The following is a 24,777-nucleotide window of genomic DNA, read 5'->3' as shown; positions in this document are numbered from 1 at the left end:
GAGCCGGTGGGGCTCCGATGGTGTTCGCGGGCCAAGAGAAGGCCCCGACGAGGGGAGGGCGGAATGACGAGCAGTGGAGCAAGGCAAAGGGGAGCAAGCGCAGAGGGGAGGAGGCAGAGGTGAAGGCAGGGGTGGAGGTGCTCAGGCACGCGCTCCTGAGAGTTTTATTGGCGCCTCTTAATCATAGTGGGTCGGTATAAGCCCCTGACATGGAAGGAGAAAGCCATCCAGCGATTCTCCCAGACCGCCGTGGATTGTATGAGGTCACCAAGGTTCAGGAGCAGCAATGCAGAGCGAAAAGATAGGGGTGAGAAGAGAGGAGGGCGTAGGCTGTGGGAGGGTTACTTCAGACGTGCAAGCGCGCGCTCCCGAGAAATCCAAGGCTCCTCTTAATCATAGTGGGTCGGTATAAGCCCCCGACATGGAAGGAGAAAGCCATCCAGCGATTCTCCCAGACCGCCGTGGATTGTATGAGGTCACCAAGGTTCAGGAGCAGCAATGCAGAGCAAAAAGATAGGGGTGAGAAGAGAGGAGGGCGTAGGCTGTGGGAGGGTTACTTCAGACGTGCAAGCGCGCGCTCCCGAGAAATCCAAGGCTCCTCTTAATCATAGCGGGTCGGTATAAGCCCCCGACATGGAAGGAGAAAGCCATCCAGTGATTCTCCCAGACCGCCGTGGATTGTATGAGGTCACCAAGGTTCAGGAGCAGCAATGCAGAGCGAAAAGATAGGGGTGAGAAGAGAGGAGGGCGTAGGGCTGTGGGAGGGTTACTTCAGACGTGCAAGCGCGCGCTCCCAAGAAATCCAAGGCTCCTCTTAATCATAGCGGGTCGGTATAAGCCCCCGACATGGAAGGAGAAAGCCATCCAGCGATTCTCCCAGACCGCCGTGGATCATATGAGGTAGCCAAGGCTCAGGTAGCAGCAATGTTGCACGAGAGAAGCCCCAAGGTGAGAAGAGGGGGGGGGGGCAACAGGTTATGGAGTGAGGCTGTGGTGGAGTTGCCTTGCCCCACGTTGGGCGCCAACTGCGGTGGCTTGCTCAGTCGGTGGCGGTGGGGTTGCTCTGCCCCACGTTGGGCGCCAGCTGCGGCGGCTTGCTCAGTTGGTAGAGGTGGGGTCTGGCTGCGGACGAGGGGTCGGTCCAGCTCTGGACGAGGGGTCGGTCCTGCTTGGGACGAGGGGTCGGTCCGGCAGCAGACGAGGGATCGGTCTCACAGGGGTTGCGCGGTTCGGCTGACGGGGTCGCCCGGCGAAGCCGGCGACGAAGGGGTCGCCCGGAGAAGCAGGCGACGAACTGGGGACAAGGGAGGCCAGGCCCTTGTCGGGGGCTCTCAGGACTGGAGGGCGCACGGCAGAAGAACTACCGCGGAGACAAGGTAAACACGCAAGTCCACTTTACTGAGGGAGAGGCAACAGTTTTATAGGGGCTGCGGAAGGCTGATTGGCCGAAGCCATGCCCTGTTCTGATTGGTTGCCGGCAAAAGGTCAGTGGGCAGTACTGGACGGGGGAGGGGTGGTGGTTAGGGATTGGCTGTCGCTGTTGCTGGGCGAAGGGGCAGGGTTTAGGGATTGGTGGCTGCTGTTGCTGGGTGGAGGGCAGACTTGAGTTTCCCGCCCACGCCTGGCTGTTGCTGCTGTCGGGGGAGGGGAAAAGGGCAGACTGGATTTTTCTGCCCACGCCTGGCTGTTGCTGCTGTCGGGGGAGGGGAAAAGGGCAGACTGGAATTTTCCGCCCTGCGCCTGTGCAGGGAGAAAGAAGAAGAAGGGTGCCGCCCCACAGGCATCGTGTGGCGCCATCCGGGAGGAGGGGCGGCCGCGGAAGCATGGCTGCCGAGAAGGGGAGACCCGAGGGCACTCTGCGCCCATGCCGAGCTTCCTTCAGGGGTGGCGGTGAGTCCGACCAGCCACCCTATTATGGGGGCAGCGGCTTGGCCTGCCGCGGCTGCTCCCCCCCCAGGCCAGCAAACCACACTTCAGCCCGAGGGGTGACCGCAATGGGTATTTTGTTTTATAAGTAGAAGCTGTGAGAATCACGAGGGTCAGGGAGAGATAGTGGGGATAGAAGTCTGGGTGCTTCAGAAATGTTTGCTAAAGCTGTTAGGGAGAATGGATGGAGTGGATTATGGAAACCGAAGATTGTTGAGAAGTGTCAATCTAGTTGTAGCTGGAGACCATGAATTTATTGGACATGATTGTATGGCTGAGACATTTTTTTTTTTTTTTCTCCTGCAGAGCTCAGACTATGGGGTATAGGCACAGTGAAGGCAGACTGCTAGATTGATCCTATATTAGGATTTTGCCAGGTTAGTACAACGGATGGGATAGCAAGGCAGGGGAAATGAAAATAATGGCAAAAAATGAACCACAGATGTTGCTCTGGACAGGAGGAACTGGGGAAGGAGATAACAGATAAGGGGAAGGCAGAGCTATCAAGGGATTATAAAAGAAGAGGTGTAATGGCAGCAGTCAGAGGGCGGAGAGTTTGAATTTAAGGTGTCAGGATAGTTCCAGAGACCCCTTGAGCCAGGCTGAAGAACAGAGGTGACTGAAGTGAAGGACGTTAGTGAGTTAGGTTGTCCAGGTGGTGGGCATCACCTAATGCTATAGATGTAAAATATGAGAAATGCTCTAAGGGAAAGGATGTCCCACAATGCACTTTATCTCCTTCAGTTGCTAAAGCTAGCAGCAAACCTTGCAGCCTCCATACATCTAAGCCTAACTCTGTTGTCATTGTCTTTTCTAGAAGCAAAACTTGAGACCTTCTAATGATTCTGGTGAGATCCCAGTGGTACTGGTTACAGAAATTAATGATGTCTCTCTAAAAGGCTCATCCCCCTTTAAAACATGGGCTAGGAATTGGGTTCGGCCAGCCCTCCTTATCTGCTGATCTAGCTGCTCTCAGGATGTAGGTTTTACAGTATCTTCAGAACTGTACCTAGAAGCAAATCCTGCTTCCAATACATGGTTTGAGGTTCCCTCATTCTAAATTACATTAAACTTTACTAAATTCTTAGTGTAATTTGAGTGAGGTGGGGAGAGGCTATAACTTGTCCTCATACTTGCTTGTAAGTAAAAGTTACCTCTGCAAAGAGAATGTAATCTTTTAGTAAAGGCACACAACAAATTTAAAGTATGCATGTATCTTATATAAGAAGCTACATTACCATCTGTGATTCTCTGCAGGGAAATATACCATCTCTAGCCTTGGTTAAATTTTAACCTTTGCTAGCCCTATTTCATATAAAATCACCAGTCTTTGAATTCAAAAGTATCTTACTTTATCACTCACATGGATGCATACTGTTGTGTCAGTAATTTCCCCCTTAATAATTAAAAGCCTGACACTAGTTAACAGTGATTGCTGTTATTTGAGGCTTTTTTCTCACTGCATCTCTGTACTGTGGACCTTGAAAAGAATAAAACACGCTCTGGTTGGGGAGAGAACTGTAAATATGTTTAAAAAGAAAAAAAAAATATGCCTCTTTTTAAGTAGTCAAATGATTTGGTCCATATGTAGCCTCTTGTAAAGCCAAACCATTGTATTAGAAACATTTTAACTAGTTCTAAGGGGTGGAGATGGGGGAGGTATTTAAAAGTCTCCTTTAAGCTAAGCCATTTGAACTGTAGTTCTAAGGGGTGGAAGAAGGGGAGGCATTGAAAAGGCTCCTTTAAGTTAAACCAAGAGAATGACTTTTGAAAACGTAATTTATGAACCTGTGGTCTTACTACTAGGGGAGAAAAACTATCAATAAATTCCAAGAGTTAGGGAAGTGGATGTAGCTCAAGTGGCTGAGTACCTGCTTCCCATGTACAAGGTCCTGGATTTAATTCCAGGTATCTCCTAAAATCAAACAAATGAAAAAACCAACTCTCTTTGGGGAGCAGATGTAGCACCTGCTTCCCATGTATGATGTATGTCCTGGGTTCAGTCCCTGGTACCTCCTTTATTTAAAAAAAAAAAGTTAAACCTAATTGGAAAAAAAAAACTAACTAGAAAGAAAAAAAATTATGGTTTCAACTAAGTGAAACATTTAATGTATTTATGCCTCTGAGACTTTTTTGTCCATTTTATATAAGAGCTCATTTATTTTTTTTCCACATGGGTATTATTTGTACATATACATAAAAATGACTCCCCTTTTTAACATATTAAAATATACATTAACCACAAAAAGTACTTAGTCTGACTGGAAAGAAAATAAGCATGGCTGTTTTCAAAATAGTAGTAAACACAAGAAGCCAACATATATAAATCATGACAAGTGTACATCTCACTTTTAGCAAAAATAAGATATTTTTACATTAATGCTTTACATTACATCAGCTTCTGTATTAGATCCTCCAACCTTATTTACACTTACTATGAAATTTCTATTAACTAGCCTGTGAACTCAAAGGCACTCAATTCAGAGGTTATAAAGTCCTGAGCTTAAGTAGAAAATAGGATTCCCAACTAAAATTTGGACACAAATAATTATAAAGATTAGAGAATATGAAAATGCTTAAAGTGTAATATCTGGTACATAAATAATTCACAACCTAATAATAAAGTTGTACAGAATGCCAAAGGAAAGATCAGGTAAGGCAAAAGAAGAACCCCTTAAAATCAAACTGATTTTTCCCCATTAAAGTTCATTGGAAGGTCTGAAGTTGATTTTTTTTCTTGTTAAATCCTAGGAAAGCTAAAGAAAAGGCAAAATAAAATAGTATGAAAATGTCTAAGTTAAAACAAAAGGTCCTCAGTTTAGTTTCTAATACCATGAGAAATTTTTAACCAATGAAAACAAGTATTGATTAGAAGGGTATTAGATTAGGAGGAATCATAATGAGCAACTGAAAAAAAATGAAAGGATAGCTTTTAAATGTACCAAGTGAAAGAGCAGGTAGAGTTGGCCATTCAAATTATTATTCCATTAGCATTCTTTTAGTAAAATAAAAATAAATTTGCAGATGGATAACTGAGGTTCTAACTAATATAAGATATGGTCAAAGTTTAAGCTAAAAATTAAACTTGTATTTGGTTGCAGAGAAATGTGGAATTTACATACAGCAATTTTCTCTTGATGCTAAATCAAAAGCTTGGGTTGACATCTTTATAACATAAATGGTTTGACAGATATTTTCTTGGCTTTATAATGTTTTTTTCATATATGCATAGAAATATAATGAGGATAATAATAGTCTTCTGCATTATCTGCTGTAGTTCATAAGGCTTTTGTCATTTTAGTCACCTTAGATGTGATTATCTAGGGCCATTTAAAGCTGGCCCCAAAAGTTTTCAAAGTGCTACTGTGTCCAACTGATGAGATCCTTAGTTTTCTGGATTTTCTTGCTGACAGTTTTCAGTTCTCTTCTCTGATGATATATACAGGAAGTTGCAACAGATATATAAAGGGAAGATCAGAAGCCTGCTGTCCAAGTTCATCACCACTTGCTCCTATAAAGTAAATTTGTAGCGTTACTATCAAGAGAACTAGACAGTGTTATTTTAAAAATAAAAAATCAAGCTGTTGAATTGAGTGAACAGAAGGTGATGGTGGTTAAGAGCTTGTTCTGAAGTCTGAGAGCCATAGCTCAAATCTTAAAACTCCCATTCATTAGCTGTATGACTTTGGACAAGTACTAACCTTGTAAACTGCAGCTTCTTCACTGTAAAATGGGATTAGTAATAGCACCCCACATCATACGTAGTGATTTCAGTAGTGGATGAAGATTGCAGTTAATAACATAAATATAAGAATGTTCTTTTACAAAGTGTTAAGAATATGGTGATACACAGGAAAATTACATGGTAACTTATGGACAACAGTTAACAATAATACTGTAATATTTTTGCAGCAAGGGCAAAGAAGATATATCAATTCTAAGGGATAACAATGGGGGTATGGGATTTTTCCTTATGGAGTAATGAAAATGTTCTAAAATCGACTCAGGTGAATACAGCACAACTCTGCAATGAAAAGAAGAGCCACTGAATCTACAGTTTGAATGGACTGCACTAAGCACGGGGCTGTATAACAACATAGGGAATAAGTGGTGGAAGATGGAGTGTGGTTAAGAGGACAAATATGTGAACATTCTCTCATGAACGATGACATATATGTAATACTAATATAGGCTGTCAATAATGGGGTGAGTTGGGGGGAAATACACCAAATTTAAGATATTGGCTATAGTTAGTAATTTTTTTTTTTAAAAGATTTATTTATTTATTTTTCTCCCCTTCCCCCCCACCCCAGTTGTCTGTTCTCTGTGTCTATTTGCTGCGTCTTCATCTGCTCTGTTGTTGTCAGCAGCATGGGAATCTGTGTTTCTTTTTGTTGTGTCATCTTGTTGTGTCAGCGCTCCGTCTGTGTGGCACCATTCTTGGGCAGGCTGCACTTTCACGCTGGGCGGCTCTCCTTATGGGGCACACTCCTTGCACGTGGGGCTCCCCTATGCGGGGGACACCCCTGCGTGGCAGGGCACTCCTTGCATGCATCAGCACTGCGCATGGGCCAGCTCCACACAGGTCAAGGAGGCCCAGGGTTTGAACCCTGGACCTCCCATGTGGTAGACGGACACCCTAACCACTGGGCCAAGTCCGCTGCCAGTAATAACATTTTGACAATGTTCTTTCATAGTTTTGTAACAAATATTTCACAACAATGCAAGTTGTTGGTGGTGGGGCAATGTATGGGAGCCCTGTATGATGATATGCATGTTTGTTTTATAAGTTCACAACTTTTACTATACAGTATTATGTATGTTCATGTATGAAAGATATACTTCAATAAAATTTTATATATAAAAAAAGAGTGGGGGAAGCAGATTTGGCTCAATGGATGGAGAGTCCGCCTACCACATGGGAGGTCCAGGGTTCAAACCCAGGGCCTCCTGACCCATGTGATGGGCTGGCCCATGCACAGTGCTGATGGGTGCAGGGAGTGCCATGCCATGCAGGGGTGTTCCCCGCGTACGGGAGCCCCACATGCAGGCAGTGCGCCCCATAAGGAGAGCAGCCCAGTGCAAAAAAAGTGCAGCCTGCCCAGGAGTGGCACTGCACGCAGAGAGCTGACACAGCAAGATGATGCGAAAGGAGACACAGATTCCCAGTGCCGCTGACAAGAATACAAGCAGACGCAGAGGAGCACATGGTGAGTGGACATAGAGAACAAACAACTGGGGTGGAGGGGGAGGGAAAGGGGAGAGAAATAAATGAACAGTAAATCTTAAAAAAAAAAAAAAAAAAAAGAGTGGGAGCGGATGTGGCTCTGTGGTTGAACACCAGCTTCCCACATACGAGGTCCCAGGTTCCTTCCCAGCCTCGGTACCTCAAACAAAACAAAGAGTACCCATGTCATAGGATTAAATGACACAATGCACATAAAGAGCTTAGCACAGTGCCAGCCATATATTAAGTACTCAATAATACTAGTTATTTTCATTATGGAAAAATTCTTATTAACCACCTACATATTTTATGCACAGACATAACCTTCAGAAATAAACACACTTCTGACTTGGTTTCAACTTCTGCTGGCTCTTAGGATAGCAAATAATTGGGATCAAAGTGGGGGAGGCATTATTACCACGGACAAGCACTGGTTCCAACTTGTCTAAAATTTCCCACTGTCCCTATGAAAAGATGTTATTTGTCTCTTGGATTGTAAAATGCATTATCATATAGAACAATTTCAGTTTCAGTAATATCAATACATGAGACTGCCTTGAACTCACACAGAGAAAGCACTTGATATTGCACCTGAGAACCACAAATGTAACCATCACTCCTGCTACAGATCACCATTAGGTATACCCTCACATACCCTTTTTATCAGCTATTCAGTGAATCGAAGAAACCCTCAGAGTAAAAGCAGCAGCACTGAAATTAAAATTTCTACTTTTTGAATACTTATATATAGTTTCTGCAAGAATATGCATTAGTTTCATTTTATTTTGTATATTTTGGAGAATATATTATTAAAATCTGTTTAGAGTTTTTGATTTTTTACCGAGACATGAACGAATGGAGTGGGACTAAAACTACAATACTTGAGTGACTGAGGTAGGTTCAACTGGACACAGCTTCTGATTTGGAAGAGTAGCAAGATGAATTTGGATAAAGATAGGGAATACAAATGTGACCCAAACACACATATACACACAAAATCTGTATACTCCCAATCAGAGAAAGTAGTGTTTTGTTTAAAGTCCGTGGATAAGACAATTTGACCAGGCTAAGTGATCACCTAGGCTGAGGATACTAAATGTTACGACGGAGAAAATATGTCGAAGCATAGCTGGTCTTTTAGACACTTGCGTTACTCTGGCCTAGTCAGTTTTTGTCAACTTGGATGACAGCATGATTACTAAAATTTGGTGGAGACAAATCCTTTGACAATATGTATATCTGATGACAAAAATCAAGACTCTGTATCATGATAAAACAAATCTCTGAAGATGAGTAAGAACCATTCTCTTATTTGAGTGTAGATAAGTTTAGGGGGCAGGGGAGGTCAAAGGGCCAACTCTGGGAGATGAAAGCAGCCATGTGGACATCAATTCCTGAATATTAAATTGCATTAATTCTCACCAACCCCATCTCCAAACTAGATAGAGCTAACTCTAGTTTCATCAAACCTTTAAATGCACTTGAGGGCTCAATTTACATCTACATTTGCACTGAATCATCTTTTTTTTTTTTAAAGATTTATTTATTTTTATTTCTCTCCCCTTCTCCCCCACCCCAGTTGTCTGTTCTCTGTGTCTATTTGCTGCGTGTTCTTCTTTGTCCACTTCTGTTGTTGTTAGCGGCACAGGAATCTGTGTTTGTTTTTGCTGCGTCATCTTGTTGTGTCAGCTCTGAATCATCTTTATAGCAAATTTCCATTTCCCTTGCTCCAGTATGGAGTTGAAGCTACAGAGCCCTCATATCAGTTTCAGACAGAGTGGCATCCTCCTCGTAGCTCCCCATTTCTACTTTCAGACTATTATTTCTCCATCTTCATGTATTAATACCAACTCATTTCTCTAAGGCTCATGCTACTTCTTATTATCTACCATACCTTTATTCCTTCCCCACATTCTGTTTAACAGATCTATATTTCTAGGACCCACAATCCAATTACAAACCAGAAATCTTCACTTAGATATAAAGCAACTCAAATTTTAACTCTCAGCTACTTATTCTTTCCTTCTTATTCTAGCTAGTGGGTGGTGTTGCTCAGGGCTCTGTGGACAAGAGGCTACAACAAGAGTTGAACCTCATGATGTCTGGTGACAAAGCAATTCCTGCCTTTCTTGAAACAATCTTTTCAAATGGGTGGAGACCATCTATGAAGCAGAGAGCATAATAGATGAAGACCTGAGGTATAAATTCTCCCTGCCTAGTCTTATAACATACCCAGTCAAGTTCCTTATGCCCTGCTACCATCCCAACGTGGAGACCCAATTGTCCATCTACCTGGACCTCCTGAAGGACAAGTAGTCTGACCTGTTTGATGTCAGGGCCATCCTCTTCTCCATTCAGAGCCTACCAGGAGAAGCGAACACTAATAGTCCTTGAATACACATGCTGCCAAGCTCTGGAAAAACCCCACAGCCTTTAAGAAGTACCTGCAAGAAAAATACTCAAACTATGTCTCCAGCCAAGAGCCCTGATCTGGGCTGACCAGCCTCTCCTGGGTTGTCTATTTTTTCCTTAGATGGTCTATTCTTCTGTATAGTGCTGTGTCTTCAGCTATAGTGTCATTTGTTTTGTTTCTGTTTTTTAAATTAGGTCTCTGTTGCTTGAGCCCTTGTGGTGAAATTATTAATTAAAGACATTTTTGGGAAGTGGATGTGGCTCAACTGAGAGAGCATCTGCTTATCATATAGGAGGTCTAGGGTTTGATACCCAGGGCCTCCTGGCCTGTGTGGTGAGCTGGCCCACGTGCAGTGCTGCCACACACAAGGAGTGCCATGCCACGCAGGGGTGCCCCTTGTGTAGGAGAGCCCCACATGCTAGGAGTGTGCCCCAAAAGGAGAGCTGCCCCGCACGAAAAAAGCGCCAGGAGTGGCGCCGCACACACAGAGAGCTGAGGCAGCAAGATGATGAAACAAAAAAGAGACATGGTTTCCTGGTGCCACCTGATAATGGAAATGGATGCAGAAGAACACAAAGCGAATGGAGAGTAGACAACGGGGGAAGGGGAAAGAAATAAGTAAAATAAATTTTAAAAAACAAAAACAAATTTGTTTCTACTTAATACATTGGGGCAAAAATGAGAAAGAATGGAAATACCCTTTGTTGAGTATACTATTGTGGGGGAATGTAAATTGGACAGTATTTTTGGATGGTGATTTGGCCACTAGACAATGTAAACACCATTTGACAAGATTCTACTTTTTGCAATTTATCTTTAAAACACCAGAACAATATATAAAGATCTATGTACATTTCTTTTAAAATAGGAAACAATTATTCAATAAAGGGAAATTACTTAAATTATGGTATATTCAAACCAAGGAACATGATGCACTTAAAAATAATGTTGTGGATACATACTTAGTTGACAAGCTATGCACAACAAATTTTTTAAAAGGTTACAAAACAGTGGTTAACAGATCCAATTTTGGAGAAAAACATAAAGATAATAAGAAAGTGTGTCATCTCTGAATGGGAATATGGACGATGGTTCTTTCCACCTACCTGAATTTTCTATTTTTTCTATAATAACCATCTATAACCTATGTAAAACACATACATGTCACCACTCCAATTAAAATCCTTCTGAGCTCTCTACAGCTCTCAGGATAAAGGCCAAACTCCATCCACAATCTAGCATGCCCTCATCTATATGTTTAATCTCCAGTGTTAATCTCTAGCATCTTTTTTTTTTTTTTTTAAAGATTTATTTTTATTTATTTAATTCCCCTCCCCTCCCCCGGTTGTCTGTTTTCTGTGTCTTTTTGCTGCGTCTTGTTTCTTGTTTCTTTGTCCACTTCTGTTGTTGTCAGCGGCACGGGAAGTGTGGGCGGCGCCATTCCTCGGCAGGCTGCTCCCTCCTTCGCGCTGGGCGGCTCTCCTTATGGGTGCACTCCTTGCGCGTGGGGCTCCCCTACGCGGGGGACACCCTGCGTGGCGCGGCACTCCTTGCACGCATCAGCACTGCGCATGGGCCAGCTCCACACGGGTCAAGGAGGCCCGGGGCTTGAACCGCGGGCCTCCCATGTGGTAGACGGACGCCCTAACCACTGGGCCAAAGTCCGTTTCCCAATCTCTAGCATCTTGAACTAAGTTCTAGTTATAATGAACTCTTCCAAACTCCTTTCAGGTTCTTGAATAACTCATGTGCTCCTTTACCTCCATCCTCTGAGGGTTGGTTCAGGTCCCACCCACTTTTCAACTTTTCTAGAAGACCTTTTCCCTTAACTATCTTTCCTTCTTCTCCTCCCCCAATAACCATGCAGCCCTCCTCTTTCCCACAGTGAGGGTTAGACTGCTTCCTCCCTGTCACGCACTACTTTGAGCTCACCTCTACCATGGTATTTATACTGGGTTACATAATATAACTAATTCCTCCACCGCTCGCATAGAATCTGGCACACTGCAGGGCTGCAAATGTTTGCTGAACGAGCCAATCAATGACCATGTGAAATACAAATACACAAAAATCTTGGCCTGCTCCTTTTTTAACTCCCTGGCTGCTTTGAGCCATGAAAATAGTTTTATATGAAGTTCCAGGTAGAATATGACGATAGTCATTGTCCATGCAGCTCCAGAGGGCACAAGAGGGACCAATGGAGACAGACTGAAACTTTCTCATGACATATCGGCCTTGACAAAGATATTCTGGCACACAGCCTATCATGTGAGTTAGTCACTTCTCAGTCACTACAGAGTTCCAATAGTGGTTGGAGGATACTCTGTAAGAATGCTATAAAAGGAATTTTCATACAGGGTGTGAGAGGTTAAAGCGTATCACTTCTAAAGTTTCTCATAATGTTAAATTCTGATATTCTATGGTATTTAGTCTCCAAGAAAAACTTATCTTCTAATTTATATGAATTATAGGCTCTGAACCCTTTACTAAAACAATATACCCATTGGAATGGGGATTGATTTCAAGAGAAATTAACTTCCTCAGTATTTTCACAGCTTTTATTTTATGTTTTAAAAATGATTTACCTTCTCATCAGACATGCATGTGATGTATGAAGAGACAAATGGGGTATTCGAGATAATTTAGAAATATTACAGATGTCTGTCTTAACAAACCTATTGTGCTAGAGTATAAGGTTCTTAAGAGAATTTTCAGGAGCTATGGAGATATACTGGATTGTCTACTGTAAATGTATAAATAAATAAATATACTTTATGTAAACAATGGGTAAAACAAAGATTCATAACTCTTTTGGAAAATGATTCCCAGAATAATTATTTCCCCATTAAAAGCCTCTTCTTGCTCCTCAAATCAAACTGTGTTTTCTTTGTTCTTTTTGTCCTAGACAGTTTCTCATGGGAAGGTGTAATTTATGTAGAAGTGAATATGGTACTTTAATCTTTACCTTTAAAAAGCCTTCAAACCAATCTTTAAATTAAATTACAATATTAATTTTAAATCTAAGTAAGGATTTTCAAGAGGATTCAAAAGATATATACTGCAATGGAACAATTAACAGAAAAGTAAGCAAACGTACCTGATCCTTCTCAAGTGTAAGTATTTGATATCCAGTTGTTCTACTACATATTAGTTTCCCACTACTATCAAAAGAGGCCAAACGTAATCTAGGATTAAAAAAAAAAATCACCCAAATAAAAAAATAAACTTATGATTTTTTAAACCACAGGTTAATTTTAAATAAGCCTTTTCTCACTTTATTTACTTTTCTCTCCCAGATTCTTTATAAGTCTTTTAGTGGAAAAGAGACTTTAAAAAATATCTTTCCAAACTGTAAATTGATTCCATTCCAATATACAATCCTGAGATATAAAAATAATTTATAAATATATGATTTTTAAATAATCTGCTCATTAAGCTATTTTCCATTTATCAGCTTGTAAAGCAATCTCTCCAGAAAAAGAATGCCAGTCCAACTAGCAGGCAAAATTGGACACATCAAATCCTGTAGAGCTAAGAATAATACCAGGCATGTTTCTTAGAAAAATACTTGGCCATTTGTACCTTTTATTTGCTAGGAAGAGCAGACAGATGACAGTGTTATGCCCAGTATCAATCCTGTATCATTCATATTCCAGTCTATTCTTTCTTCTAGACATACTAGATCTTATGACTTTGATTATTAATAGATTCCATTATGAGTAGAGCCATACTATTTCCAAGCACTTTCACATATATTGTATCTTACCAAAGTTTTACTAGTGTTGGTGTAAGTTTTTAAGTTCTACTTTACTTTAAATTTTTTCGTCTGGAGTAAGGAGTGGGGTAGGAAAACCTCATCCTACCTAAAAGCTATGCTCCTTCGAGGCTGTAAACTGACAGATCCGCTACATGGCTGATTCAGTGTATTGCGTTTGAAAATGATGTATCGATTGGTATAAGTTACAAGTAGGTCAAAGCCGAAGTTAAAACCTGTCCACCGCCAGCAGTACTGATAAACACAAAAGAGAAAGACTTATTTCAGTTTATCATATTAGTAAGTCAAAAATAAAAAGTTTTAAATGTCTGCTTTTTCTCTCATTCCAAATATTTGTCACAGGTCCTTACTTTTTGACAGTGCATTTCCTTTGGGCTTACCACACAGAATTATATATCAAAGCTAGAAATGCAGACTTTATGATCATTATTTAAGCTACTGTCCCAGTATCACCTCTTCATGATCTATTTCATTGTCTCCCCACATTGTCATTCTATCATGAATAATACACCTAAGCTTAGGGGACCAGCAGTCTAGATGGGGGTAATAAGAACCCATTAAAATTCATCTTGCTTTAAAAATAATCTAAAATATCTTAAAGTTACTAACCAACAGACACACAACTGGGCTGTTTTAAATAAAAATATCATCAAAAGGTTCACAAGTTTATTTATTCTAATATTAGGTAAGGTGGTATGGTGTAGTGAAGTCAAATTAGGAAGTGTTTGGTTGATGCTCAAATGACTACATTAATTTAATATTTAACTGATATTTACTGAGCACACCTTATGCAACAGCACTGCTTTAGGCATTAGAGAGACATTAATAGTAAACAAAATAAAGTTTCTGCCCTCATAGAGCTTATATTCCAGCATGTGTATATGTCTGTGTGGTAGAAGAGGAAATGAACACTATGAGATGGGGTGGGGCGGGTTAGAATAGAATGCCAGGATAGAGTGACAGGGCAGCAGTGGGGACTGCAGTTGAGGAGCCTGCTGGTTTAGAGGTAGCCAGGGAAGGCCTCTCTCTCTAAGAAGATGCTATGTGAGGAAGAGATGCAAGGGAACTGAGAGAGTAGACCAGGTAGCTCTTTGGGAAAGAATGTCTTAGACAGATAGAACAGCAAATACAAAGCTCCCAAGGTGAAAACATGCTTGGTATATGTGAGGAACAGCAAAAAGGGCCATGTGACTGGGTCAGTGACTGAGAGGGACAAAAGGTGGAGATGAGTTCAAAGAGGCAGTTCAGGGCCAGATAATATAGGGCTAGAAATCCATCGTTAAGGAGTCTGGATTCCATTCCATATGGTGGGAAGCTAATGGAATGCTTTAGGGAGTGAAATGACTTGATCTCATTTGCATTTTCAAAGAATAACTTTGGCTGTTGTATGATAACAAGAATGTAGAGAAGCAAGAGCAAAAACAGGGAGAGCAGTCAGGAAGCTGCAACAGCCCAGGCAAGAGATAATGGTGGCCTGGATGACTTCAGGTGGAAGTGGTAGACACATGTTAAGAAATGTATTTCAACATATTCAAAGACAGAGGATCAAGGAATTCCTTATGAATACTAGGATTGGTGTGAAAAAAGAAGAGTCCAAAATGAATCCAAAGTTTGGAGCCTACAGTGAGTGAACAGAAGGGTCAATAATGATTGGAGAATACTGAGGAGGAGGTGGTTTGGGGATGAATATCAAGAGTTCAGCTTGGGACCATCAAATTTGAGATACTTATTAGATGTCCAAGTAAAGATGCCAAATAAGCAGCTGGCTATTTAAAGTTCAGAAGAGAAGTTGGGAGTAGAGAGATAAATCTTGGGAGTCATTAGTATACAGAAAGTATGTCATGAGACTAGATAAGATCACTTAGAAGTGAGCATGGGTAGCACAGAACCCCCAGTCGCACCAAATGAGATAGGATGAAAACCAGCAGAGTATGCTCTCCTAGAAATCAAGTGGAGGAAATCTCTCGAGGAGCAAGTGAACAAATATGCCAATGTTGCCTACAGCTCTAGGAAGATCTAAATGGAAAACCAACTAGTTGATTTGGGAATCTGGAATCACAGATGATATGGACGATGGCAGTTTTGGTGCAACTTGTGTAAATGAATTGGAGTAGACTCAAAGAGCAGCAGAAAAGATGAATTAGAGACAACAAATACAACTTCTTTCCATGAGTTTTGTTCTAAAGGGGTACAGAGAACTAGAGGGGGATGTAGGGTCCAGGTAAAGTTTAAGACAGGTGATGCTGCAGCATGTTTTTTATATATATATATATATGAGACTGATCCAATAGAAGGAAAAAACTAATTATGTAGGAGAGGGAGGTGATAACTGTAGGAGTAAAGCTTCCAATTAGGTAAGAAGGAATAGGATCCAATAAAAGAGGAGCGGGTAGAGTAGGATAGAGGCAGACAGTTCCTCCACTCTAACAGGAGGAAACTTATTGTTCATGGATACTCATGCAGGTAGATGGGTAGAACTGTTAGTAGGCAGATGTGCAGATTCTCTTCCTATTGTTTTTATTTTCCAAAGAAGTAAGAAGCAACACCAGCAGATAAGAGTGGCCCTTTGAAGAGAGAAAGGTTGAGAGTTCCCTCATACAATGAGAGGACAGGTTCATTAGGGAAATGGAGGATCACCACGTAGGACTAAAGACCTGCTTGAAGTTTACAGTACAACATTCAAGTGAAATCCACTGGGGTATGGTTTTTCCTTTAGTTAGATCCACCTGTTTGGATGCAGCCATAGAGCATAGGGAAAGCTGGGGATTAAACATGAGCTGATGTTTAGCAAGGTGTGTCTGGCAGAGTAAAAGAGGGAAAAGGGAAGTTAAAGGTATAAGCAAAGAACCAATTTTAAGATGGAACATAATAATCTAAACCAAATAAAGTAGAGATGGGGTGGTGAGAGGGATGACAGTCAAGAAAAAGGCAGCAAGAACAATGTATTTTATGTTCCAAGAGGGTTAAAAAATCGTTGGGAGTCCAGTTACTAGAGGATGAGAGCTGGAAAGGTAGTAGCAGGTGGAGTCTGAGAATGGGATGCTTGAAATAGAGATTTTTGAAGGGCATGTAGTAATGAATAATGCAAAAACTGAGGTTATACCCATGGGAATGGGTGTCTTCTGAGGTAGGGTGGAGAATAAGATCACTGGAAGTTGGGGGGAGGGGAGGAATGTTCAAGGAACTGAGATACTAAAACAACTAAGACTGATAAGTAGAAATAAGGAATAAAGAAGATACCTAGTCCTCTTTTATACTCTGAACATTTATCACAATTATGAACACCAACATAAAATAATTTTTAAGAATTAAAAATAAGGGGAAAATTTAGGGGAAAAATAACCAAACAGTTATCTACATTAGGCTGAACATGTAGTCATGTACCATTATTTGGTTGTAAAGTCAGTTTAATGGGTTACAATCAGCTTTTTAAAAAATTAAATAGAAAATAGATCTTTGGAGACAGCAGAAATTAAGTGCTGTCTCATAACACCTTTGTTTCACTTACACACATTTATATTGGGTGAAAATAAAATCACAGTTCTTACTGTGGGTAGCAACTAAAGGTGAGAAGGCTTTTGATTTAATATAATTTTAGAATAGAAAGTATCACTTTTAAGACTCATACCAGCTCCCATATAACTTCTTTGCCGTAATTTCTGGATCTCTAAGGGATTCTCTCCTCTATCTCTTATTTGGATCCAAATTGTCCAAGAATCTCATGCAAGGCCAAATAATCAAACACCACAGGGCAGAAAGGGTGGTGGCTGTTAACTCCTTGCACAGGAGGATCATGGTATATAAACCATGCCAACCAGCTCTTCTGGGGGTGACAGCTATCATGATTGTTACTGAACGTGCGTTATGCACTGATAATACAACAATTTGTATGAAAATACTGAGTCATAACCTATACTTACTTCACCATCTTTGGCAAGCTTTCTACCACACCTCATACTATTTCCTTCTAGTTCTTCTTTATTGATTTCTTGAGGCCTAAAAATATACATAGAACATGAAATCTCATGGAAAACAGATAATCAATAATTGAAAAGGGAACTGTGAGTTAAAAAGAACAGAAAACTTGCTACTATATTTAAAAATAAATTTCTGTTGTGTAGATAAAAGTTAAGTGTGTATTGATTATATCTAGTTTATTGCCTTTGCTGAATTAAAAATATTTAAATATTCTGTGTTTCACTTATTGCCCTAAATTCTAGATTACTTTTTAGCAGGGCTCAATCAAACAAGAGAAAATAAAAATCGACGAGAAACGCTGCTTACCAAGAAATAAAACACTTAAAATCTACCTACTAAGGAAAACAAATTAAAATCTATTATTTCTATTTGATATGACTTGGCATTACTTACCATTTGATATTACTGTTTTACATGCAAACCATTTTTCAGGTAGTTATATATGAAATGTATCATTATTTAATAGAAAACAGCTGTAGGCTTTTTAAAATCAATTACTTTTACTTGCTTGGTTATTTTAAAAAAACCTTAGTCAACTAAGAGAAACACTATTATCTCAAGCTATAATAATGAAATGACATTACTACCAACTTATAAATTCTAAATGACAGAAAGTAATATAATACATTCATTCATGTAGTTGTTCATCTATAGTATTTATTAAGTGCATGGAGATAGGCACAGGGAACATAATGAAACAAATAAAATAAAACTAAAAAACAAAACAAAACATGTCCTTGACTTCCAAGAACAAGGTCTAGTAAAGAATTAGACATTATTAATGTAATAATGCGGAGAGGGTTATGATATTAAGAGCAAGAAGGCACAGATTTATTGCCTGGAGTTGGGGTGGGGGGCGCCACAGAGGAAGTGCATGAGTGGGGGTTTGTTGGGTGGAAATGGAGAGGTAAATTCTAAGCAGGGAGAAGGGTATTCTAGGCAGAAGGAACAGGAGGTAAAAAGAGACTGGAGTAGCACTGCCTCCATCAAGATGTTGGACTGGGATAACCAGGGCTCTGTCCCCTCACAAAACCCTTGAACAACCAGCAAGAACTTGCAGAAACATCTTTCTCAAGCTCTGGAAAACAATTAAAGGAGCTCCCAGTGCCCTGGTTGGCTGCTCCTCTATGGCCCCTTCTCCATCCCCTTATGGGCTCCCATTGTGGGTTACTGGTCCCGGTTTTGAAGGGAGCAAAGTAACTCTTGTGTACATACTGGGGGCATGTATGTCTGTGCCATCTGTCTGGTAGTGGCCTGAAGGGCTGAATCTGGATGAATCGAAGACTCACACAAAGACAGTCAACACAGACAAGAGCTAAACACAGATAAGAGCTAAAGGATATCAGGAAAATGAAAGATGAACACAGAGAATATTAATAAAAGCTAGAAGTATGAAAAGGAACCAAATAGAGCTGAAGACAACAGTATCAGAAATTAAAAAATTCCCCAGAGGGGACTGAATGAGTAAACTTAAAAGATAAGACAATTGAAATATTCAGTCCGAGGAGTATAAAGAAAAAAGAATGAAGAGTAGTGAACAAACCTTGAGGAACCGGTGGGATACCAGCGAGCATATCCATATATGCATTGTGGGAGTCCCAAAAAAGGGGCAGAAAGAATATTAGAATAATGGTTAAAAGACATAAATATACACATTCAAGTGCTCAATGAACTTCAAACAGGATAAACCCAAAGAGAAACATACTGTGACTTATAATCAAACTGTCAAATGAGAATTCTGAAAACCACAGGAGAGAAGCAGTATGTCACACATAAGGGAGCCTCAACAAGATTAAGTGTCGATTTCTCACTGGAAACTATGGAGGCAAGAAAGAAGGGGGGTGCCATTATCTAAAGTGCTGAAAGCAAAACACTGCCAACCAAGAGTTCTGTATCCAGCAAAACTATCTTTCAAAAATGATGGAGAGATGAAAGACATTCTCAGATAAACAAAAGCTGAGGGAGGTCATCACCACCAGAACAGACCTTACAAGAAATGCTAAAGGGAGTTGTGTATGTTCAAAGGAAAGGACACTATATAATAGACTGAAGTTGCATGAAGAAAGAGATCTCTGGTAGATAGAAATGACATGGATCAATATAAATGCCAGTCTATTCCATTTTTAGTTTATAATGCCACTTTTTACTTCTGACAAGATCTAAAAGACAAATGCATAAAATGTAGTGATGAATAAATGGTTTTGTACTCATAATATATAAACATGTAATTTATGACAAGAACTACATAAAGGTGGAGGAATAGAAGGATACAGGAACATAATTTGTGTATGCTATTGAAGTTAAGTTGGTTTCAAACCAAATAAGACTGTTTTTAGATTGAGGATGTTAAATATAAGCCCCATGGTAACTACATTAAAAAAATACCATAGAATATGCAAACTCAGAGAGACAGAAAGTAGAGTACCGGGGCAGGAAGCAGGGGGAATGGAGAGTTAATACATAATAGCTGTAGGATATCTATTTCGGGGTGGTGAGAGAGTTCTAGTAATGAATGGGTGCTGCAGCATTCAGTGTGAACATGATTAATGCCACTAAATGAAATGCTTTGGGTTGTGTTGTATATATATTTTCATAATTTTTTAAAGATTTTTAAAAAATTTATTTCTCTTCCCTTCCCCCATCCTGTTCCCTGCTTTCTGTATCCATTCGCTGTGTGTGTTCTTCAGTGTCGGCTTGCATTCTTGTCAGCAGCACCGTGAACCTGTGTCTTGTTTTCTTGCATCATTTGTTGGGTCAGCTCTCTGTGTGTGCGGCACCACACCTGGGCAGGCTGCACTTTTGTAGCGAGGAGTGGCTCTCCTTACAGGACGCACTCCTTATGCATGGGGCTCCCCTATGTGTGGGGGACACCCCTGTGTGGCTTGGCACTCCTTGTGCACATCAGCACTGCGCATGGCCAGCTTCACCACACAGGTCAGGAGGCCCTGCTTTGAACCCTGGACCTCCCATGTGGTAGGCAGACACTCTATCAGTTGAGCCAAATCCACTTCCCTATATTTTCACAATTAAGAAAGAATGTGCCACTAAAGAGACAATGACAATTAAATGGAATACAGGAAAGCCTAGACAGGATCTAACAGAGAAGGCTCAAAAAGACATTATTGGGACATATGAAAAAATTGGAATATAGATTGTAAGTTTATATCAATATTAAATTTCTTAAACTTGATAACTGCACTTAAGGTGGTTTCATAAGTGAATATCCTTGTTCTTAGGAAATGTACATGGAAGTATTAAGTATTCAAGGAGCATAAAGTACAACCTATTCTCAAATGTTCAGAAAAAGAGGGATGGATAGATGGAAGGGAGGGAGGAACAGTTAATATGGCAATTATGGCAAAAAGTTAAAATTGGTGGACTTGGGTATCTGGGGGGGGTAAGTTGGGGTTCTCTGCACGAAGTTTGTATTGTTTCTGTGTCTGTCTTTAAGTCTGAAATTATTTCAAAATAAAAAGTTAAAAGGAAAAAGGGACTAGAGCATAAAATAGCAAATATTCTAAAAATTTAGTGCAGCTGGAGCCTAAGATGAGCATGACAAAAGATGAGTCTAAAGGCATTTGGGGATAGACTGTTAAAGGGCCTCAAAGCCCATGCTAATACAAGTTTTAGCTTTTCCTGTAGGTAAGAGTTCTCAGACATCTGTTCTGATATTTTTAAACATTTTATGAAAATTTTCAAACATATAAAAGAAGGGAAAATAGTACAATGAGCCAAATTCTCTTACCATCTCATTTCAATTATCTTGTTGTAGTTTTATTTCCACCCACTGTTCCTCACATCCTTCCCCTGCTGATTATTTTGAGGCTAATCCCAGACATCAGAACCTTAAACTTACTTATAGTAACATTTCTTAAAGATAAGGACTTAAAAAAATGTTACCACAAAACACCTAAAAAAGTAACAATAATTTATTAACTATCATCAAATATTACTGGACATATAGAAGCAGGGGAGTAACACAATTATATTTGTATTCAAAGATAACCCTGTTGGCAACGTGGATGACAGTATAGAAGAAGAGACTTTCCTAGATTATGACCTAGGATCCAGGAAATAGACTTTTCCTCATTTTGGTAGCATGCAGCAGTAAGCAGATGCTCAGGATCTGTGGAACAGAGTATTTCATGAGCAACATTATAATCATATACTTCTGAGCATAAGAAAACCAGATACTTAGTCTAGCTCAGACTCTAAGATGAGACTCTACATCTCAGTAAGGATATTGACCTCTACAGGTAAGAAAAATCTTAGAAAGTACAAAACAATCAACATAAAAAACTGAACATACAAAATAAGTATGGGATGATTTATGAAACACTTCATATATTACAAAATCCTTACAACCTGAATTCCATTAATCTCCCATGTTTTTGTTTTATTATTTCCTATTTTAACAATCATATTGTATTTGTGCTAGATAAGTATGCTATGAATACTTTTTGGAAAAAGATGGGATATAAATTATAAATAAAGTTGTAAATAAGAGCCCTGGAGAATGATAATTTCATAAGCGTTGTCATGAATTACATAACACTTTCATAAACTCATTGTCTGGATATAAACTTATAATCAGGCCATTATTTTAGGAAGTACTTTGGTGTATAAATATGAGTTAAAGGAGATCAGGGGCCTCTTCCAAGTACTGACAAATGGTTTTGTCCCTTTACCCTATTTCAAGGAACTATTACAAGGATCAAATAATAAATGTGGGAGTACTTCTGTGAACTGAAAAGCATGATTCATTGAAAGAAAAGAATTTTCTCTTATAACAAAGAAAGTACATAAATACTTAGATTGGGTTCATATGCTTTTGGAGAAGGCATCTGTAACCAGATGATTTTAATTCATTTTAGACTTAAAAGATCCTCAAAATTTATTTTATGATTTTCTTTCAACCTACTGAAATGTTACTTGGAATGTTGCTTTCACAAGCATGATTTTTAAATATTAATTTATAAGTGAAGCTAGTTTTCTTTGTGTAATAATGTCAAATAACACCAGGTGAGGGAAGTGGATATGGCTCAAGCAAATGGGCTCCCGCCTACCATATGGGAGGTCCACGGTTAGATTCCCAGGGCCTCCTGGTGAAGGCAAGCTGGCACAGCAAGATGATGCAACAAAAAGAGACACAGAGGAAAGGCAATAAAAGAAACATCAGACCAGGGAGCTGAGGTGGCACAAGAGAGTGACCACCTCTCCTACTCCGGAAGATCCAGGATTGGTTCCTGGTGCCACCTCAAGAGTAGAAGAATGCACAGCGAATGAACACAGAGAGCAGACTACTGGGGGTGGGGGTTGGGGGTGGGGGGTGAGAAATAAATCTTTAAAAAAACCACCACTAGGTGATAAGAACATATGAATTATTCAATCTGACTAATGTAGCAAATGACAACGCAAACATTACATTATATTATCTAATTAACTAGAAGGAAAATATAAGATTAATATTATAAAAATATAAGATGTAATATATTACTGGTAATATTATAAAAATGTAATTTTCTCTATTCCAATAGCTCTTGAGTGTTCTGTATGACTTATTTTTCATCATGAATGCATTCAGAATTCATAAATTGTTTTTTTTTAAACCAACACGATCTAAAATACTTACCCCACCTCACTGTCTTGTTCTGCCCGGAGCATAGCAAGCCACTGCTGTTTATACACAGAAGATAGCCATTCTAAAATTTAAAAATAAAATAAATAAGAAATAAGAAAGAACATAAAGGATTTAAGTACTTTAAGAAGTTAATAAAATTGCTACTATTTCTAAATACAAATTTAAAAGTAGCCATAAATAAAGCAGATATATTTTACAAATATGCTGTAATAGCATGGCCTAATTTAAGTGGTAAAAGTGATCTTGCTTCATCTTAGGCAGGACTTTACTTAGACTACATACATTTAAGTAGGAATGCAAATCTTTAGTTGAAAGTATATTCTTGCATCTCATAGTTTCCTTTCCACAGCTCAGATTAATTTCCATTTGTGAGAACCAAACCTAAAGCAATAATACTTTCAGTTTTAAAAAAAGCTTTATCAGAAAATTGAATAACGGATTGTCCCTTTATTAAATTATTAAAATTAACAATTAATTTAGGGGGAAATGAACCATCTCTAAATCAGGAGATGTACAGCACACTCAACAAATATTTTGACATAGATTGAGACAACCATTATTAAAAAATAAAAATTTTAATTTAAATTATTCTAAATGGAATAAAAATTATACATTATCCCTACAATAATATACCATTTTTTCCACAAAATAAGTCTGTATAAGACAAGATTTTAATTATTTTTAGGTAAAAATATAGCTGTTTTTTTTTTTAAAAGTGGAATGGACTATTTCCCCCAATTAGTGGAAGTCAAGAGTGGGCTTACCACCATATTTACTTTTCAACTCTTGCTTATTCTTAACCAGAAAGGGTAGCTTTTAATTTTTTAAATTAAGATTTCTCAGAGGCTCTTATCAACCTTTCCCTATCTGAAAAAGGAGAAAAACTGCTATTAAAATCTGGATTTTTACTTCATAACTCTTTACTTAGTAAAGTATTGAGATGACTGCTATTGATTTTTTTTTTTTGGTGTCATAACTCTCTATAAATGTGGTTTTTTAAAAAAAGATCTATTTATTTATTTATTTCCCCCAACTTGCGGCTTGTTTTTTGCTGTCTGTTCTCTGTGTCCATTTGCTGCACCCTTTTCCCCGTGTCTGCTTGTCTCCCTTTCTTGTGTCTTGCTGCGTCAGCTCTCTGTGGCATGTGGCCAGCTTGCCTTCAGAAGGAGGCCCAGGACGAGAACCCAAGGCCTCCCATATTGTAGACAGGAGCCCAACTGATTGAGCCACAGCTGCTTCCCTATAAATGTACTTTTGAATGTTCTGACAGAGTTCTCCAAAATAATATTCTTGCTATTATAAGAAATAATTGCTAAATGTTTTAGGCCACAGACAATTTGTCTTCAGTAGGTGAAGACTAGTAGCAAATTGTACCAAATGACTCAGTATATATACACTCATTGTGTATCTTACTTATGATACCTTGTGTTTTTTAAAAATTCTGTTCTAGTGTATTTTACTTTTTATAAAAAAGCTGATGCCTACGCATTAAAATCATTTCTCAATTTACTAATGGGTTATGACAACAGTTAGAAATTCATTGATCTAGGAACAGGATATAGCTTTCTTTACATGATTCATTTATAAAATTGGAATGAAGGGGTTGCATGTATATATATATATTCTCAAATATCATGTAAGATATCTATGGAAATGTTTTAAAATTTAAGAGTTACTAGTTTCAACAACCTTTGCATAATCTCCTTTACAACAAAAAGCATTTTAATAAATTTTTAAAAATGTGAGTACATATTTTTTCCCTCTTAATCCAAAAGAGTGCAAAATGAGATAAAAATCTCAACTTTGAGCACAAAGAT

General features: G+C 39.3%; 1 protein-coding gene across 3 annotated transcripts in view; it reads right to left on the bottom strand.

Moving 5' to 3' along the window:
• Positions 1 to 4,055: 4,055 nt before the first annotated feature.
• Positions 4,056 to 24,777, bottom strand: part of GMCL1 (germ cell-less 1, spermatogenesis associated) — a 50,230-nt gene continuing 29,508 nt past the window's right edge. For 2 of the 3 annotated variants that reach the window (XM_058278729.2, XM_058278731.2), the window contains 5 exons: positions 22,952 to 23,021; positions 17,262 to 17,337; positions 13,430 to 13,575; positions 12,664 to 12,751; positions 4,056 to 5,437 (listed from right to left, as the gene is read on the bottom strand). In XM_058278729.2, coding sequence (XP_058134712.1) covers positions 5,312 to 5,437; positions 12,664 to 12,751; positions 13,430 to 13,575; positions 17,262 to 17,337; positions 22,952 to 23,021 — 506 coding nt within the window. In that variant the 3' untranslated portion in view covers positions 4,056 to 5,311. Of the gene's footprint in view, positions 5,438 to 9,475; positions 9,598 to 12,663; positions 12,752 to 13,429; positions 13,576 to 17,261; positions 17,338 to 22,951; positions 23,022 to 24,777 lie in introns of all 3 variants that reach the window. The other variant, XM_058278730.2, reaches the window with a different exon arrangement.

Source organism: Dasypus novemcinctus, chromosome 17 (genome assembly GCF_030445035.2).
Source record: "Dasypus novemcinctus isolate mDasNov1 chromosome 17, mDasNov1.1.hap2, whole genome shotgun sequence".
In the NCBI taxonomy this organism is placed as follows: domain Eukaryota; kingdom Metazoa; phylum Chordata; class Mammalia; order Cingulata; family Dasypodidae; genus Dasypus; species Dasypus novemcinctus.
This window is presented reverse-complemented; position numbering and strand designations above follow the sequence as displayed.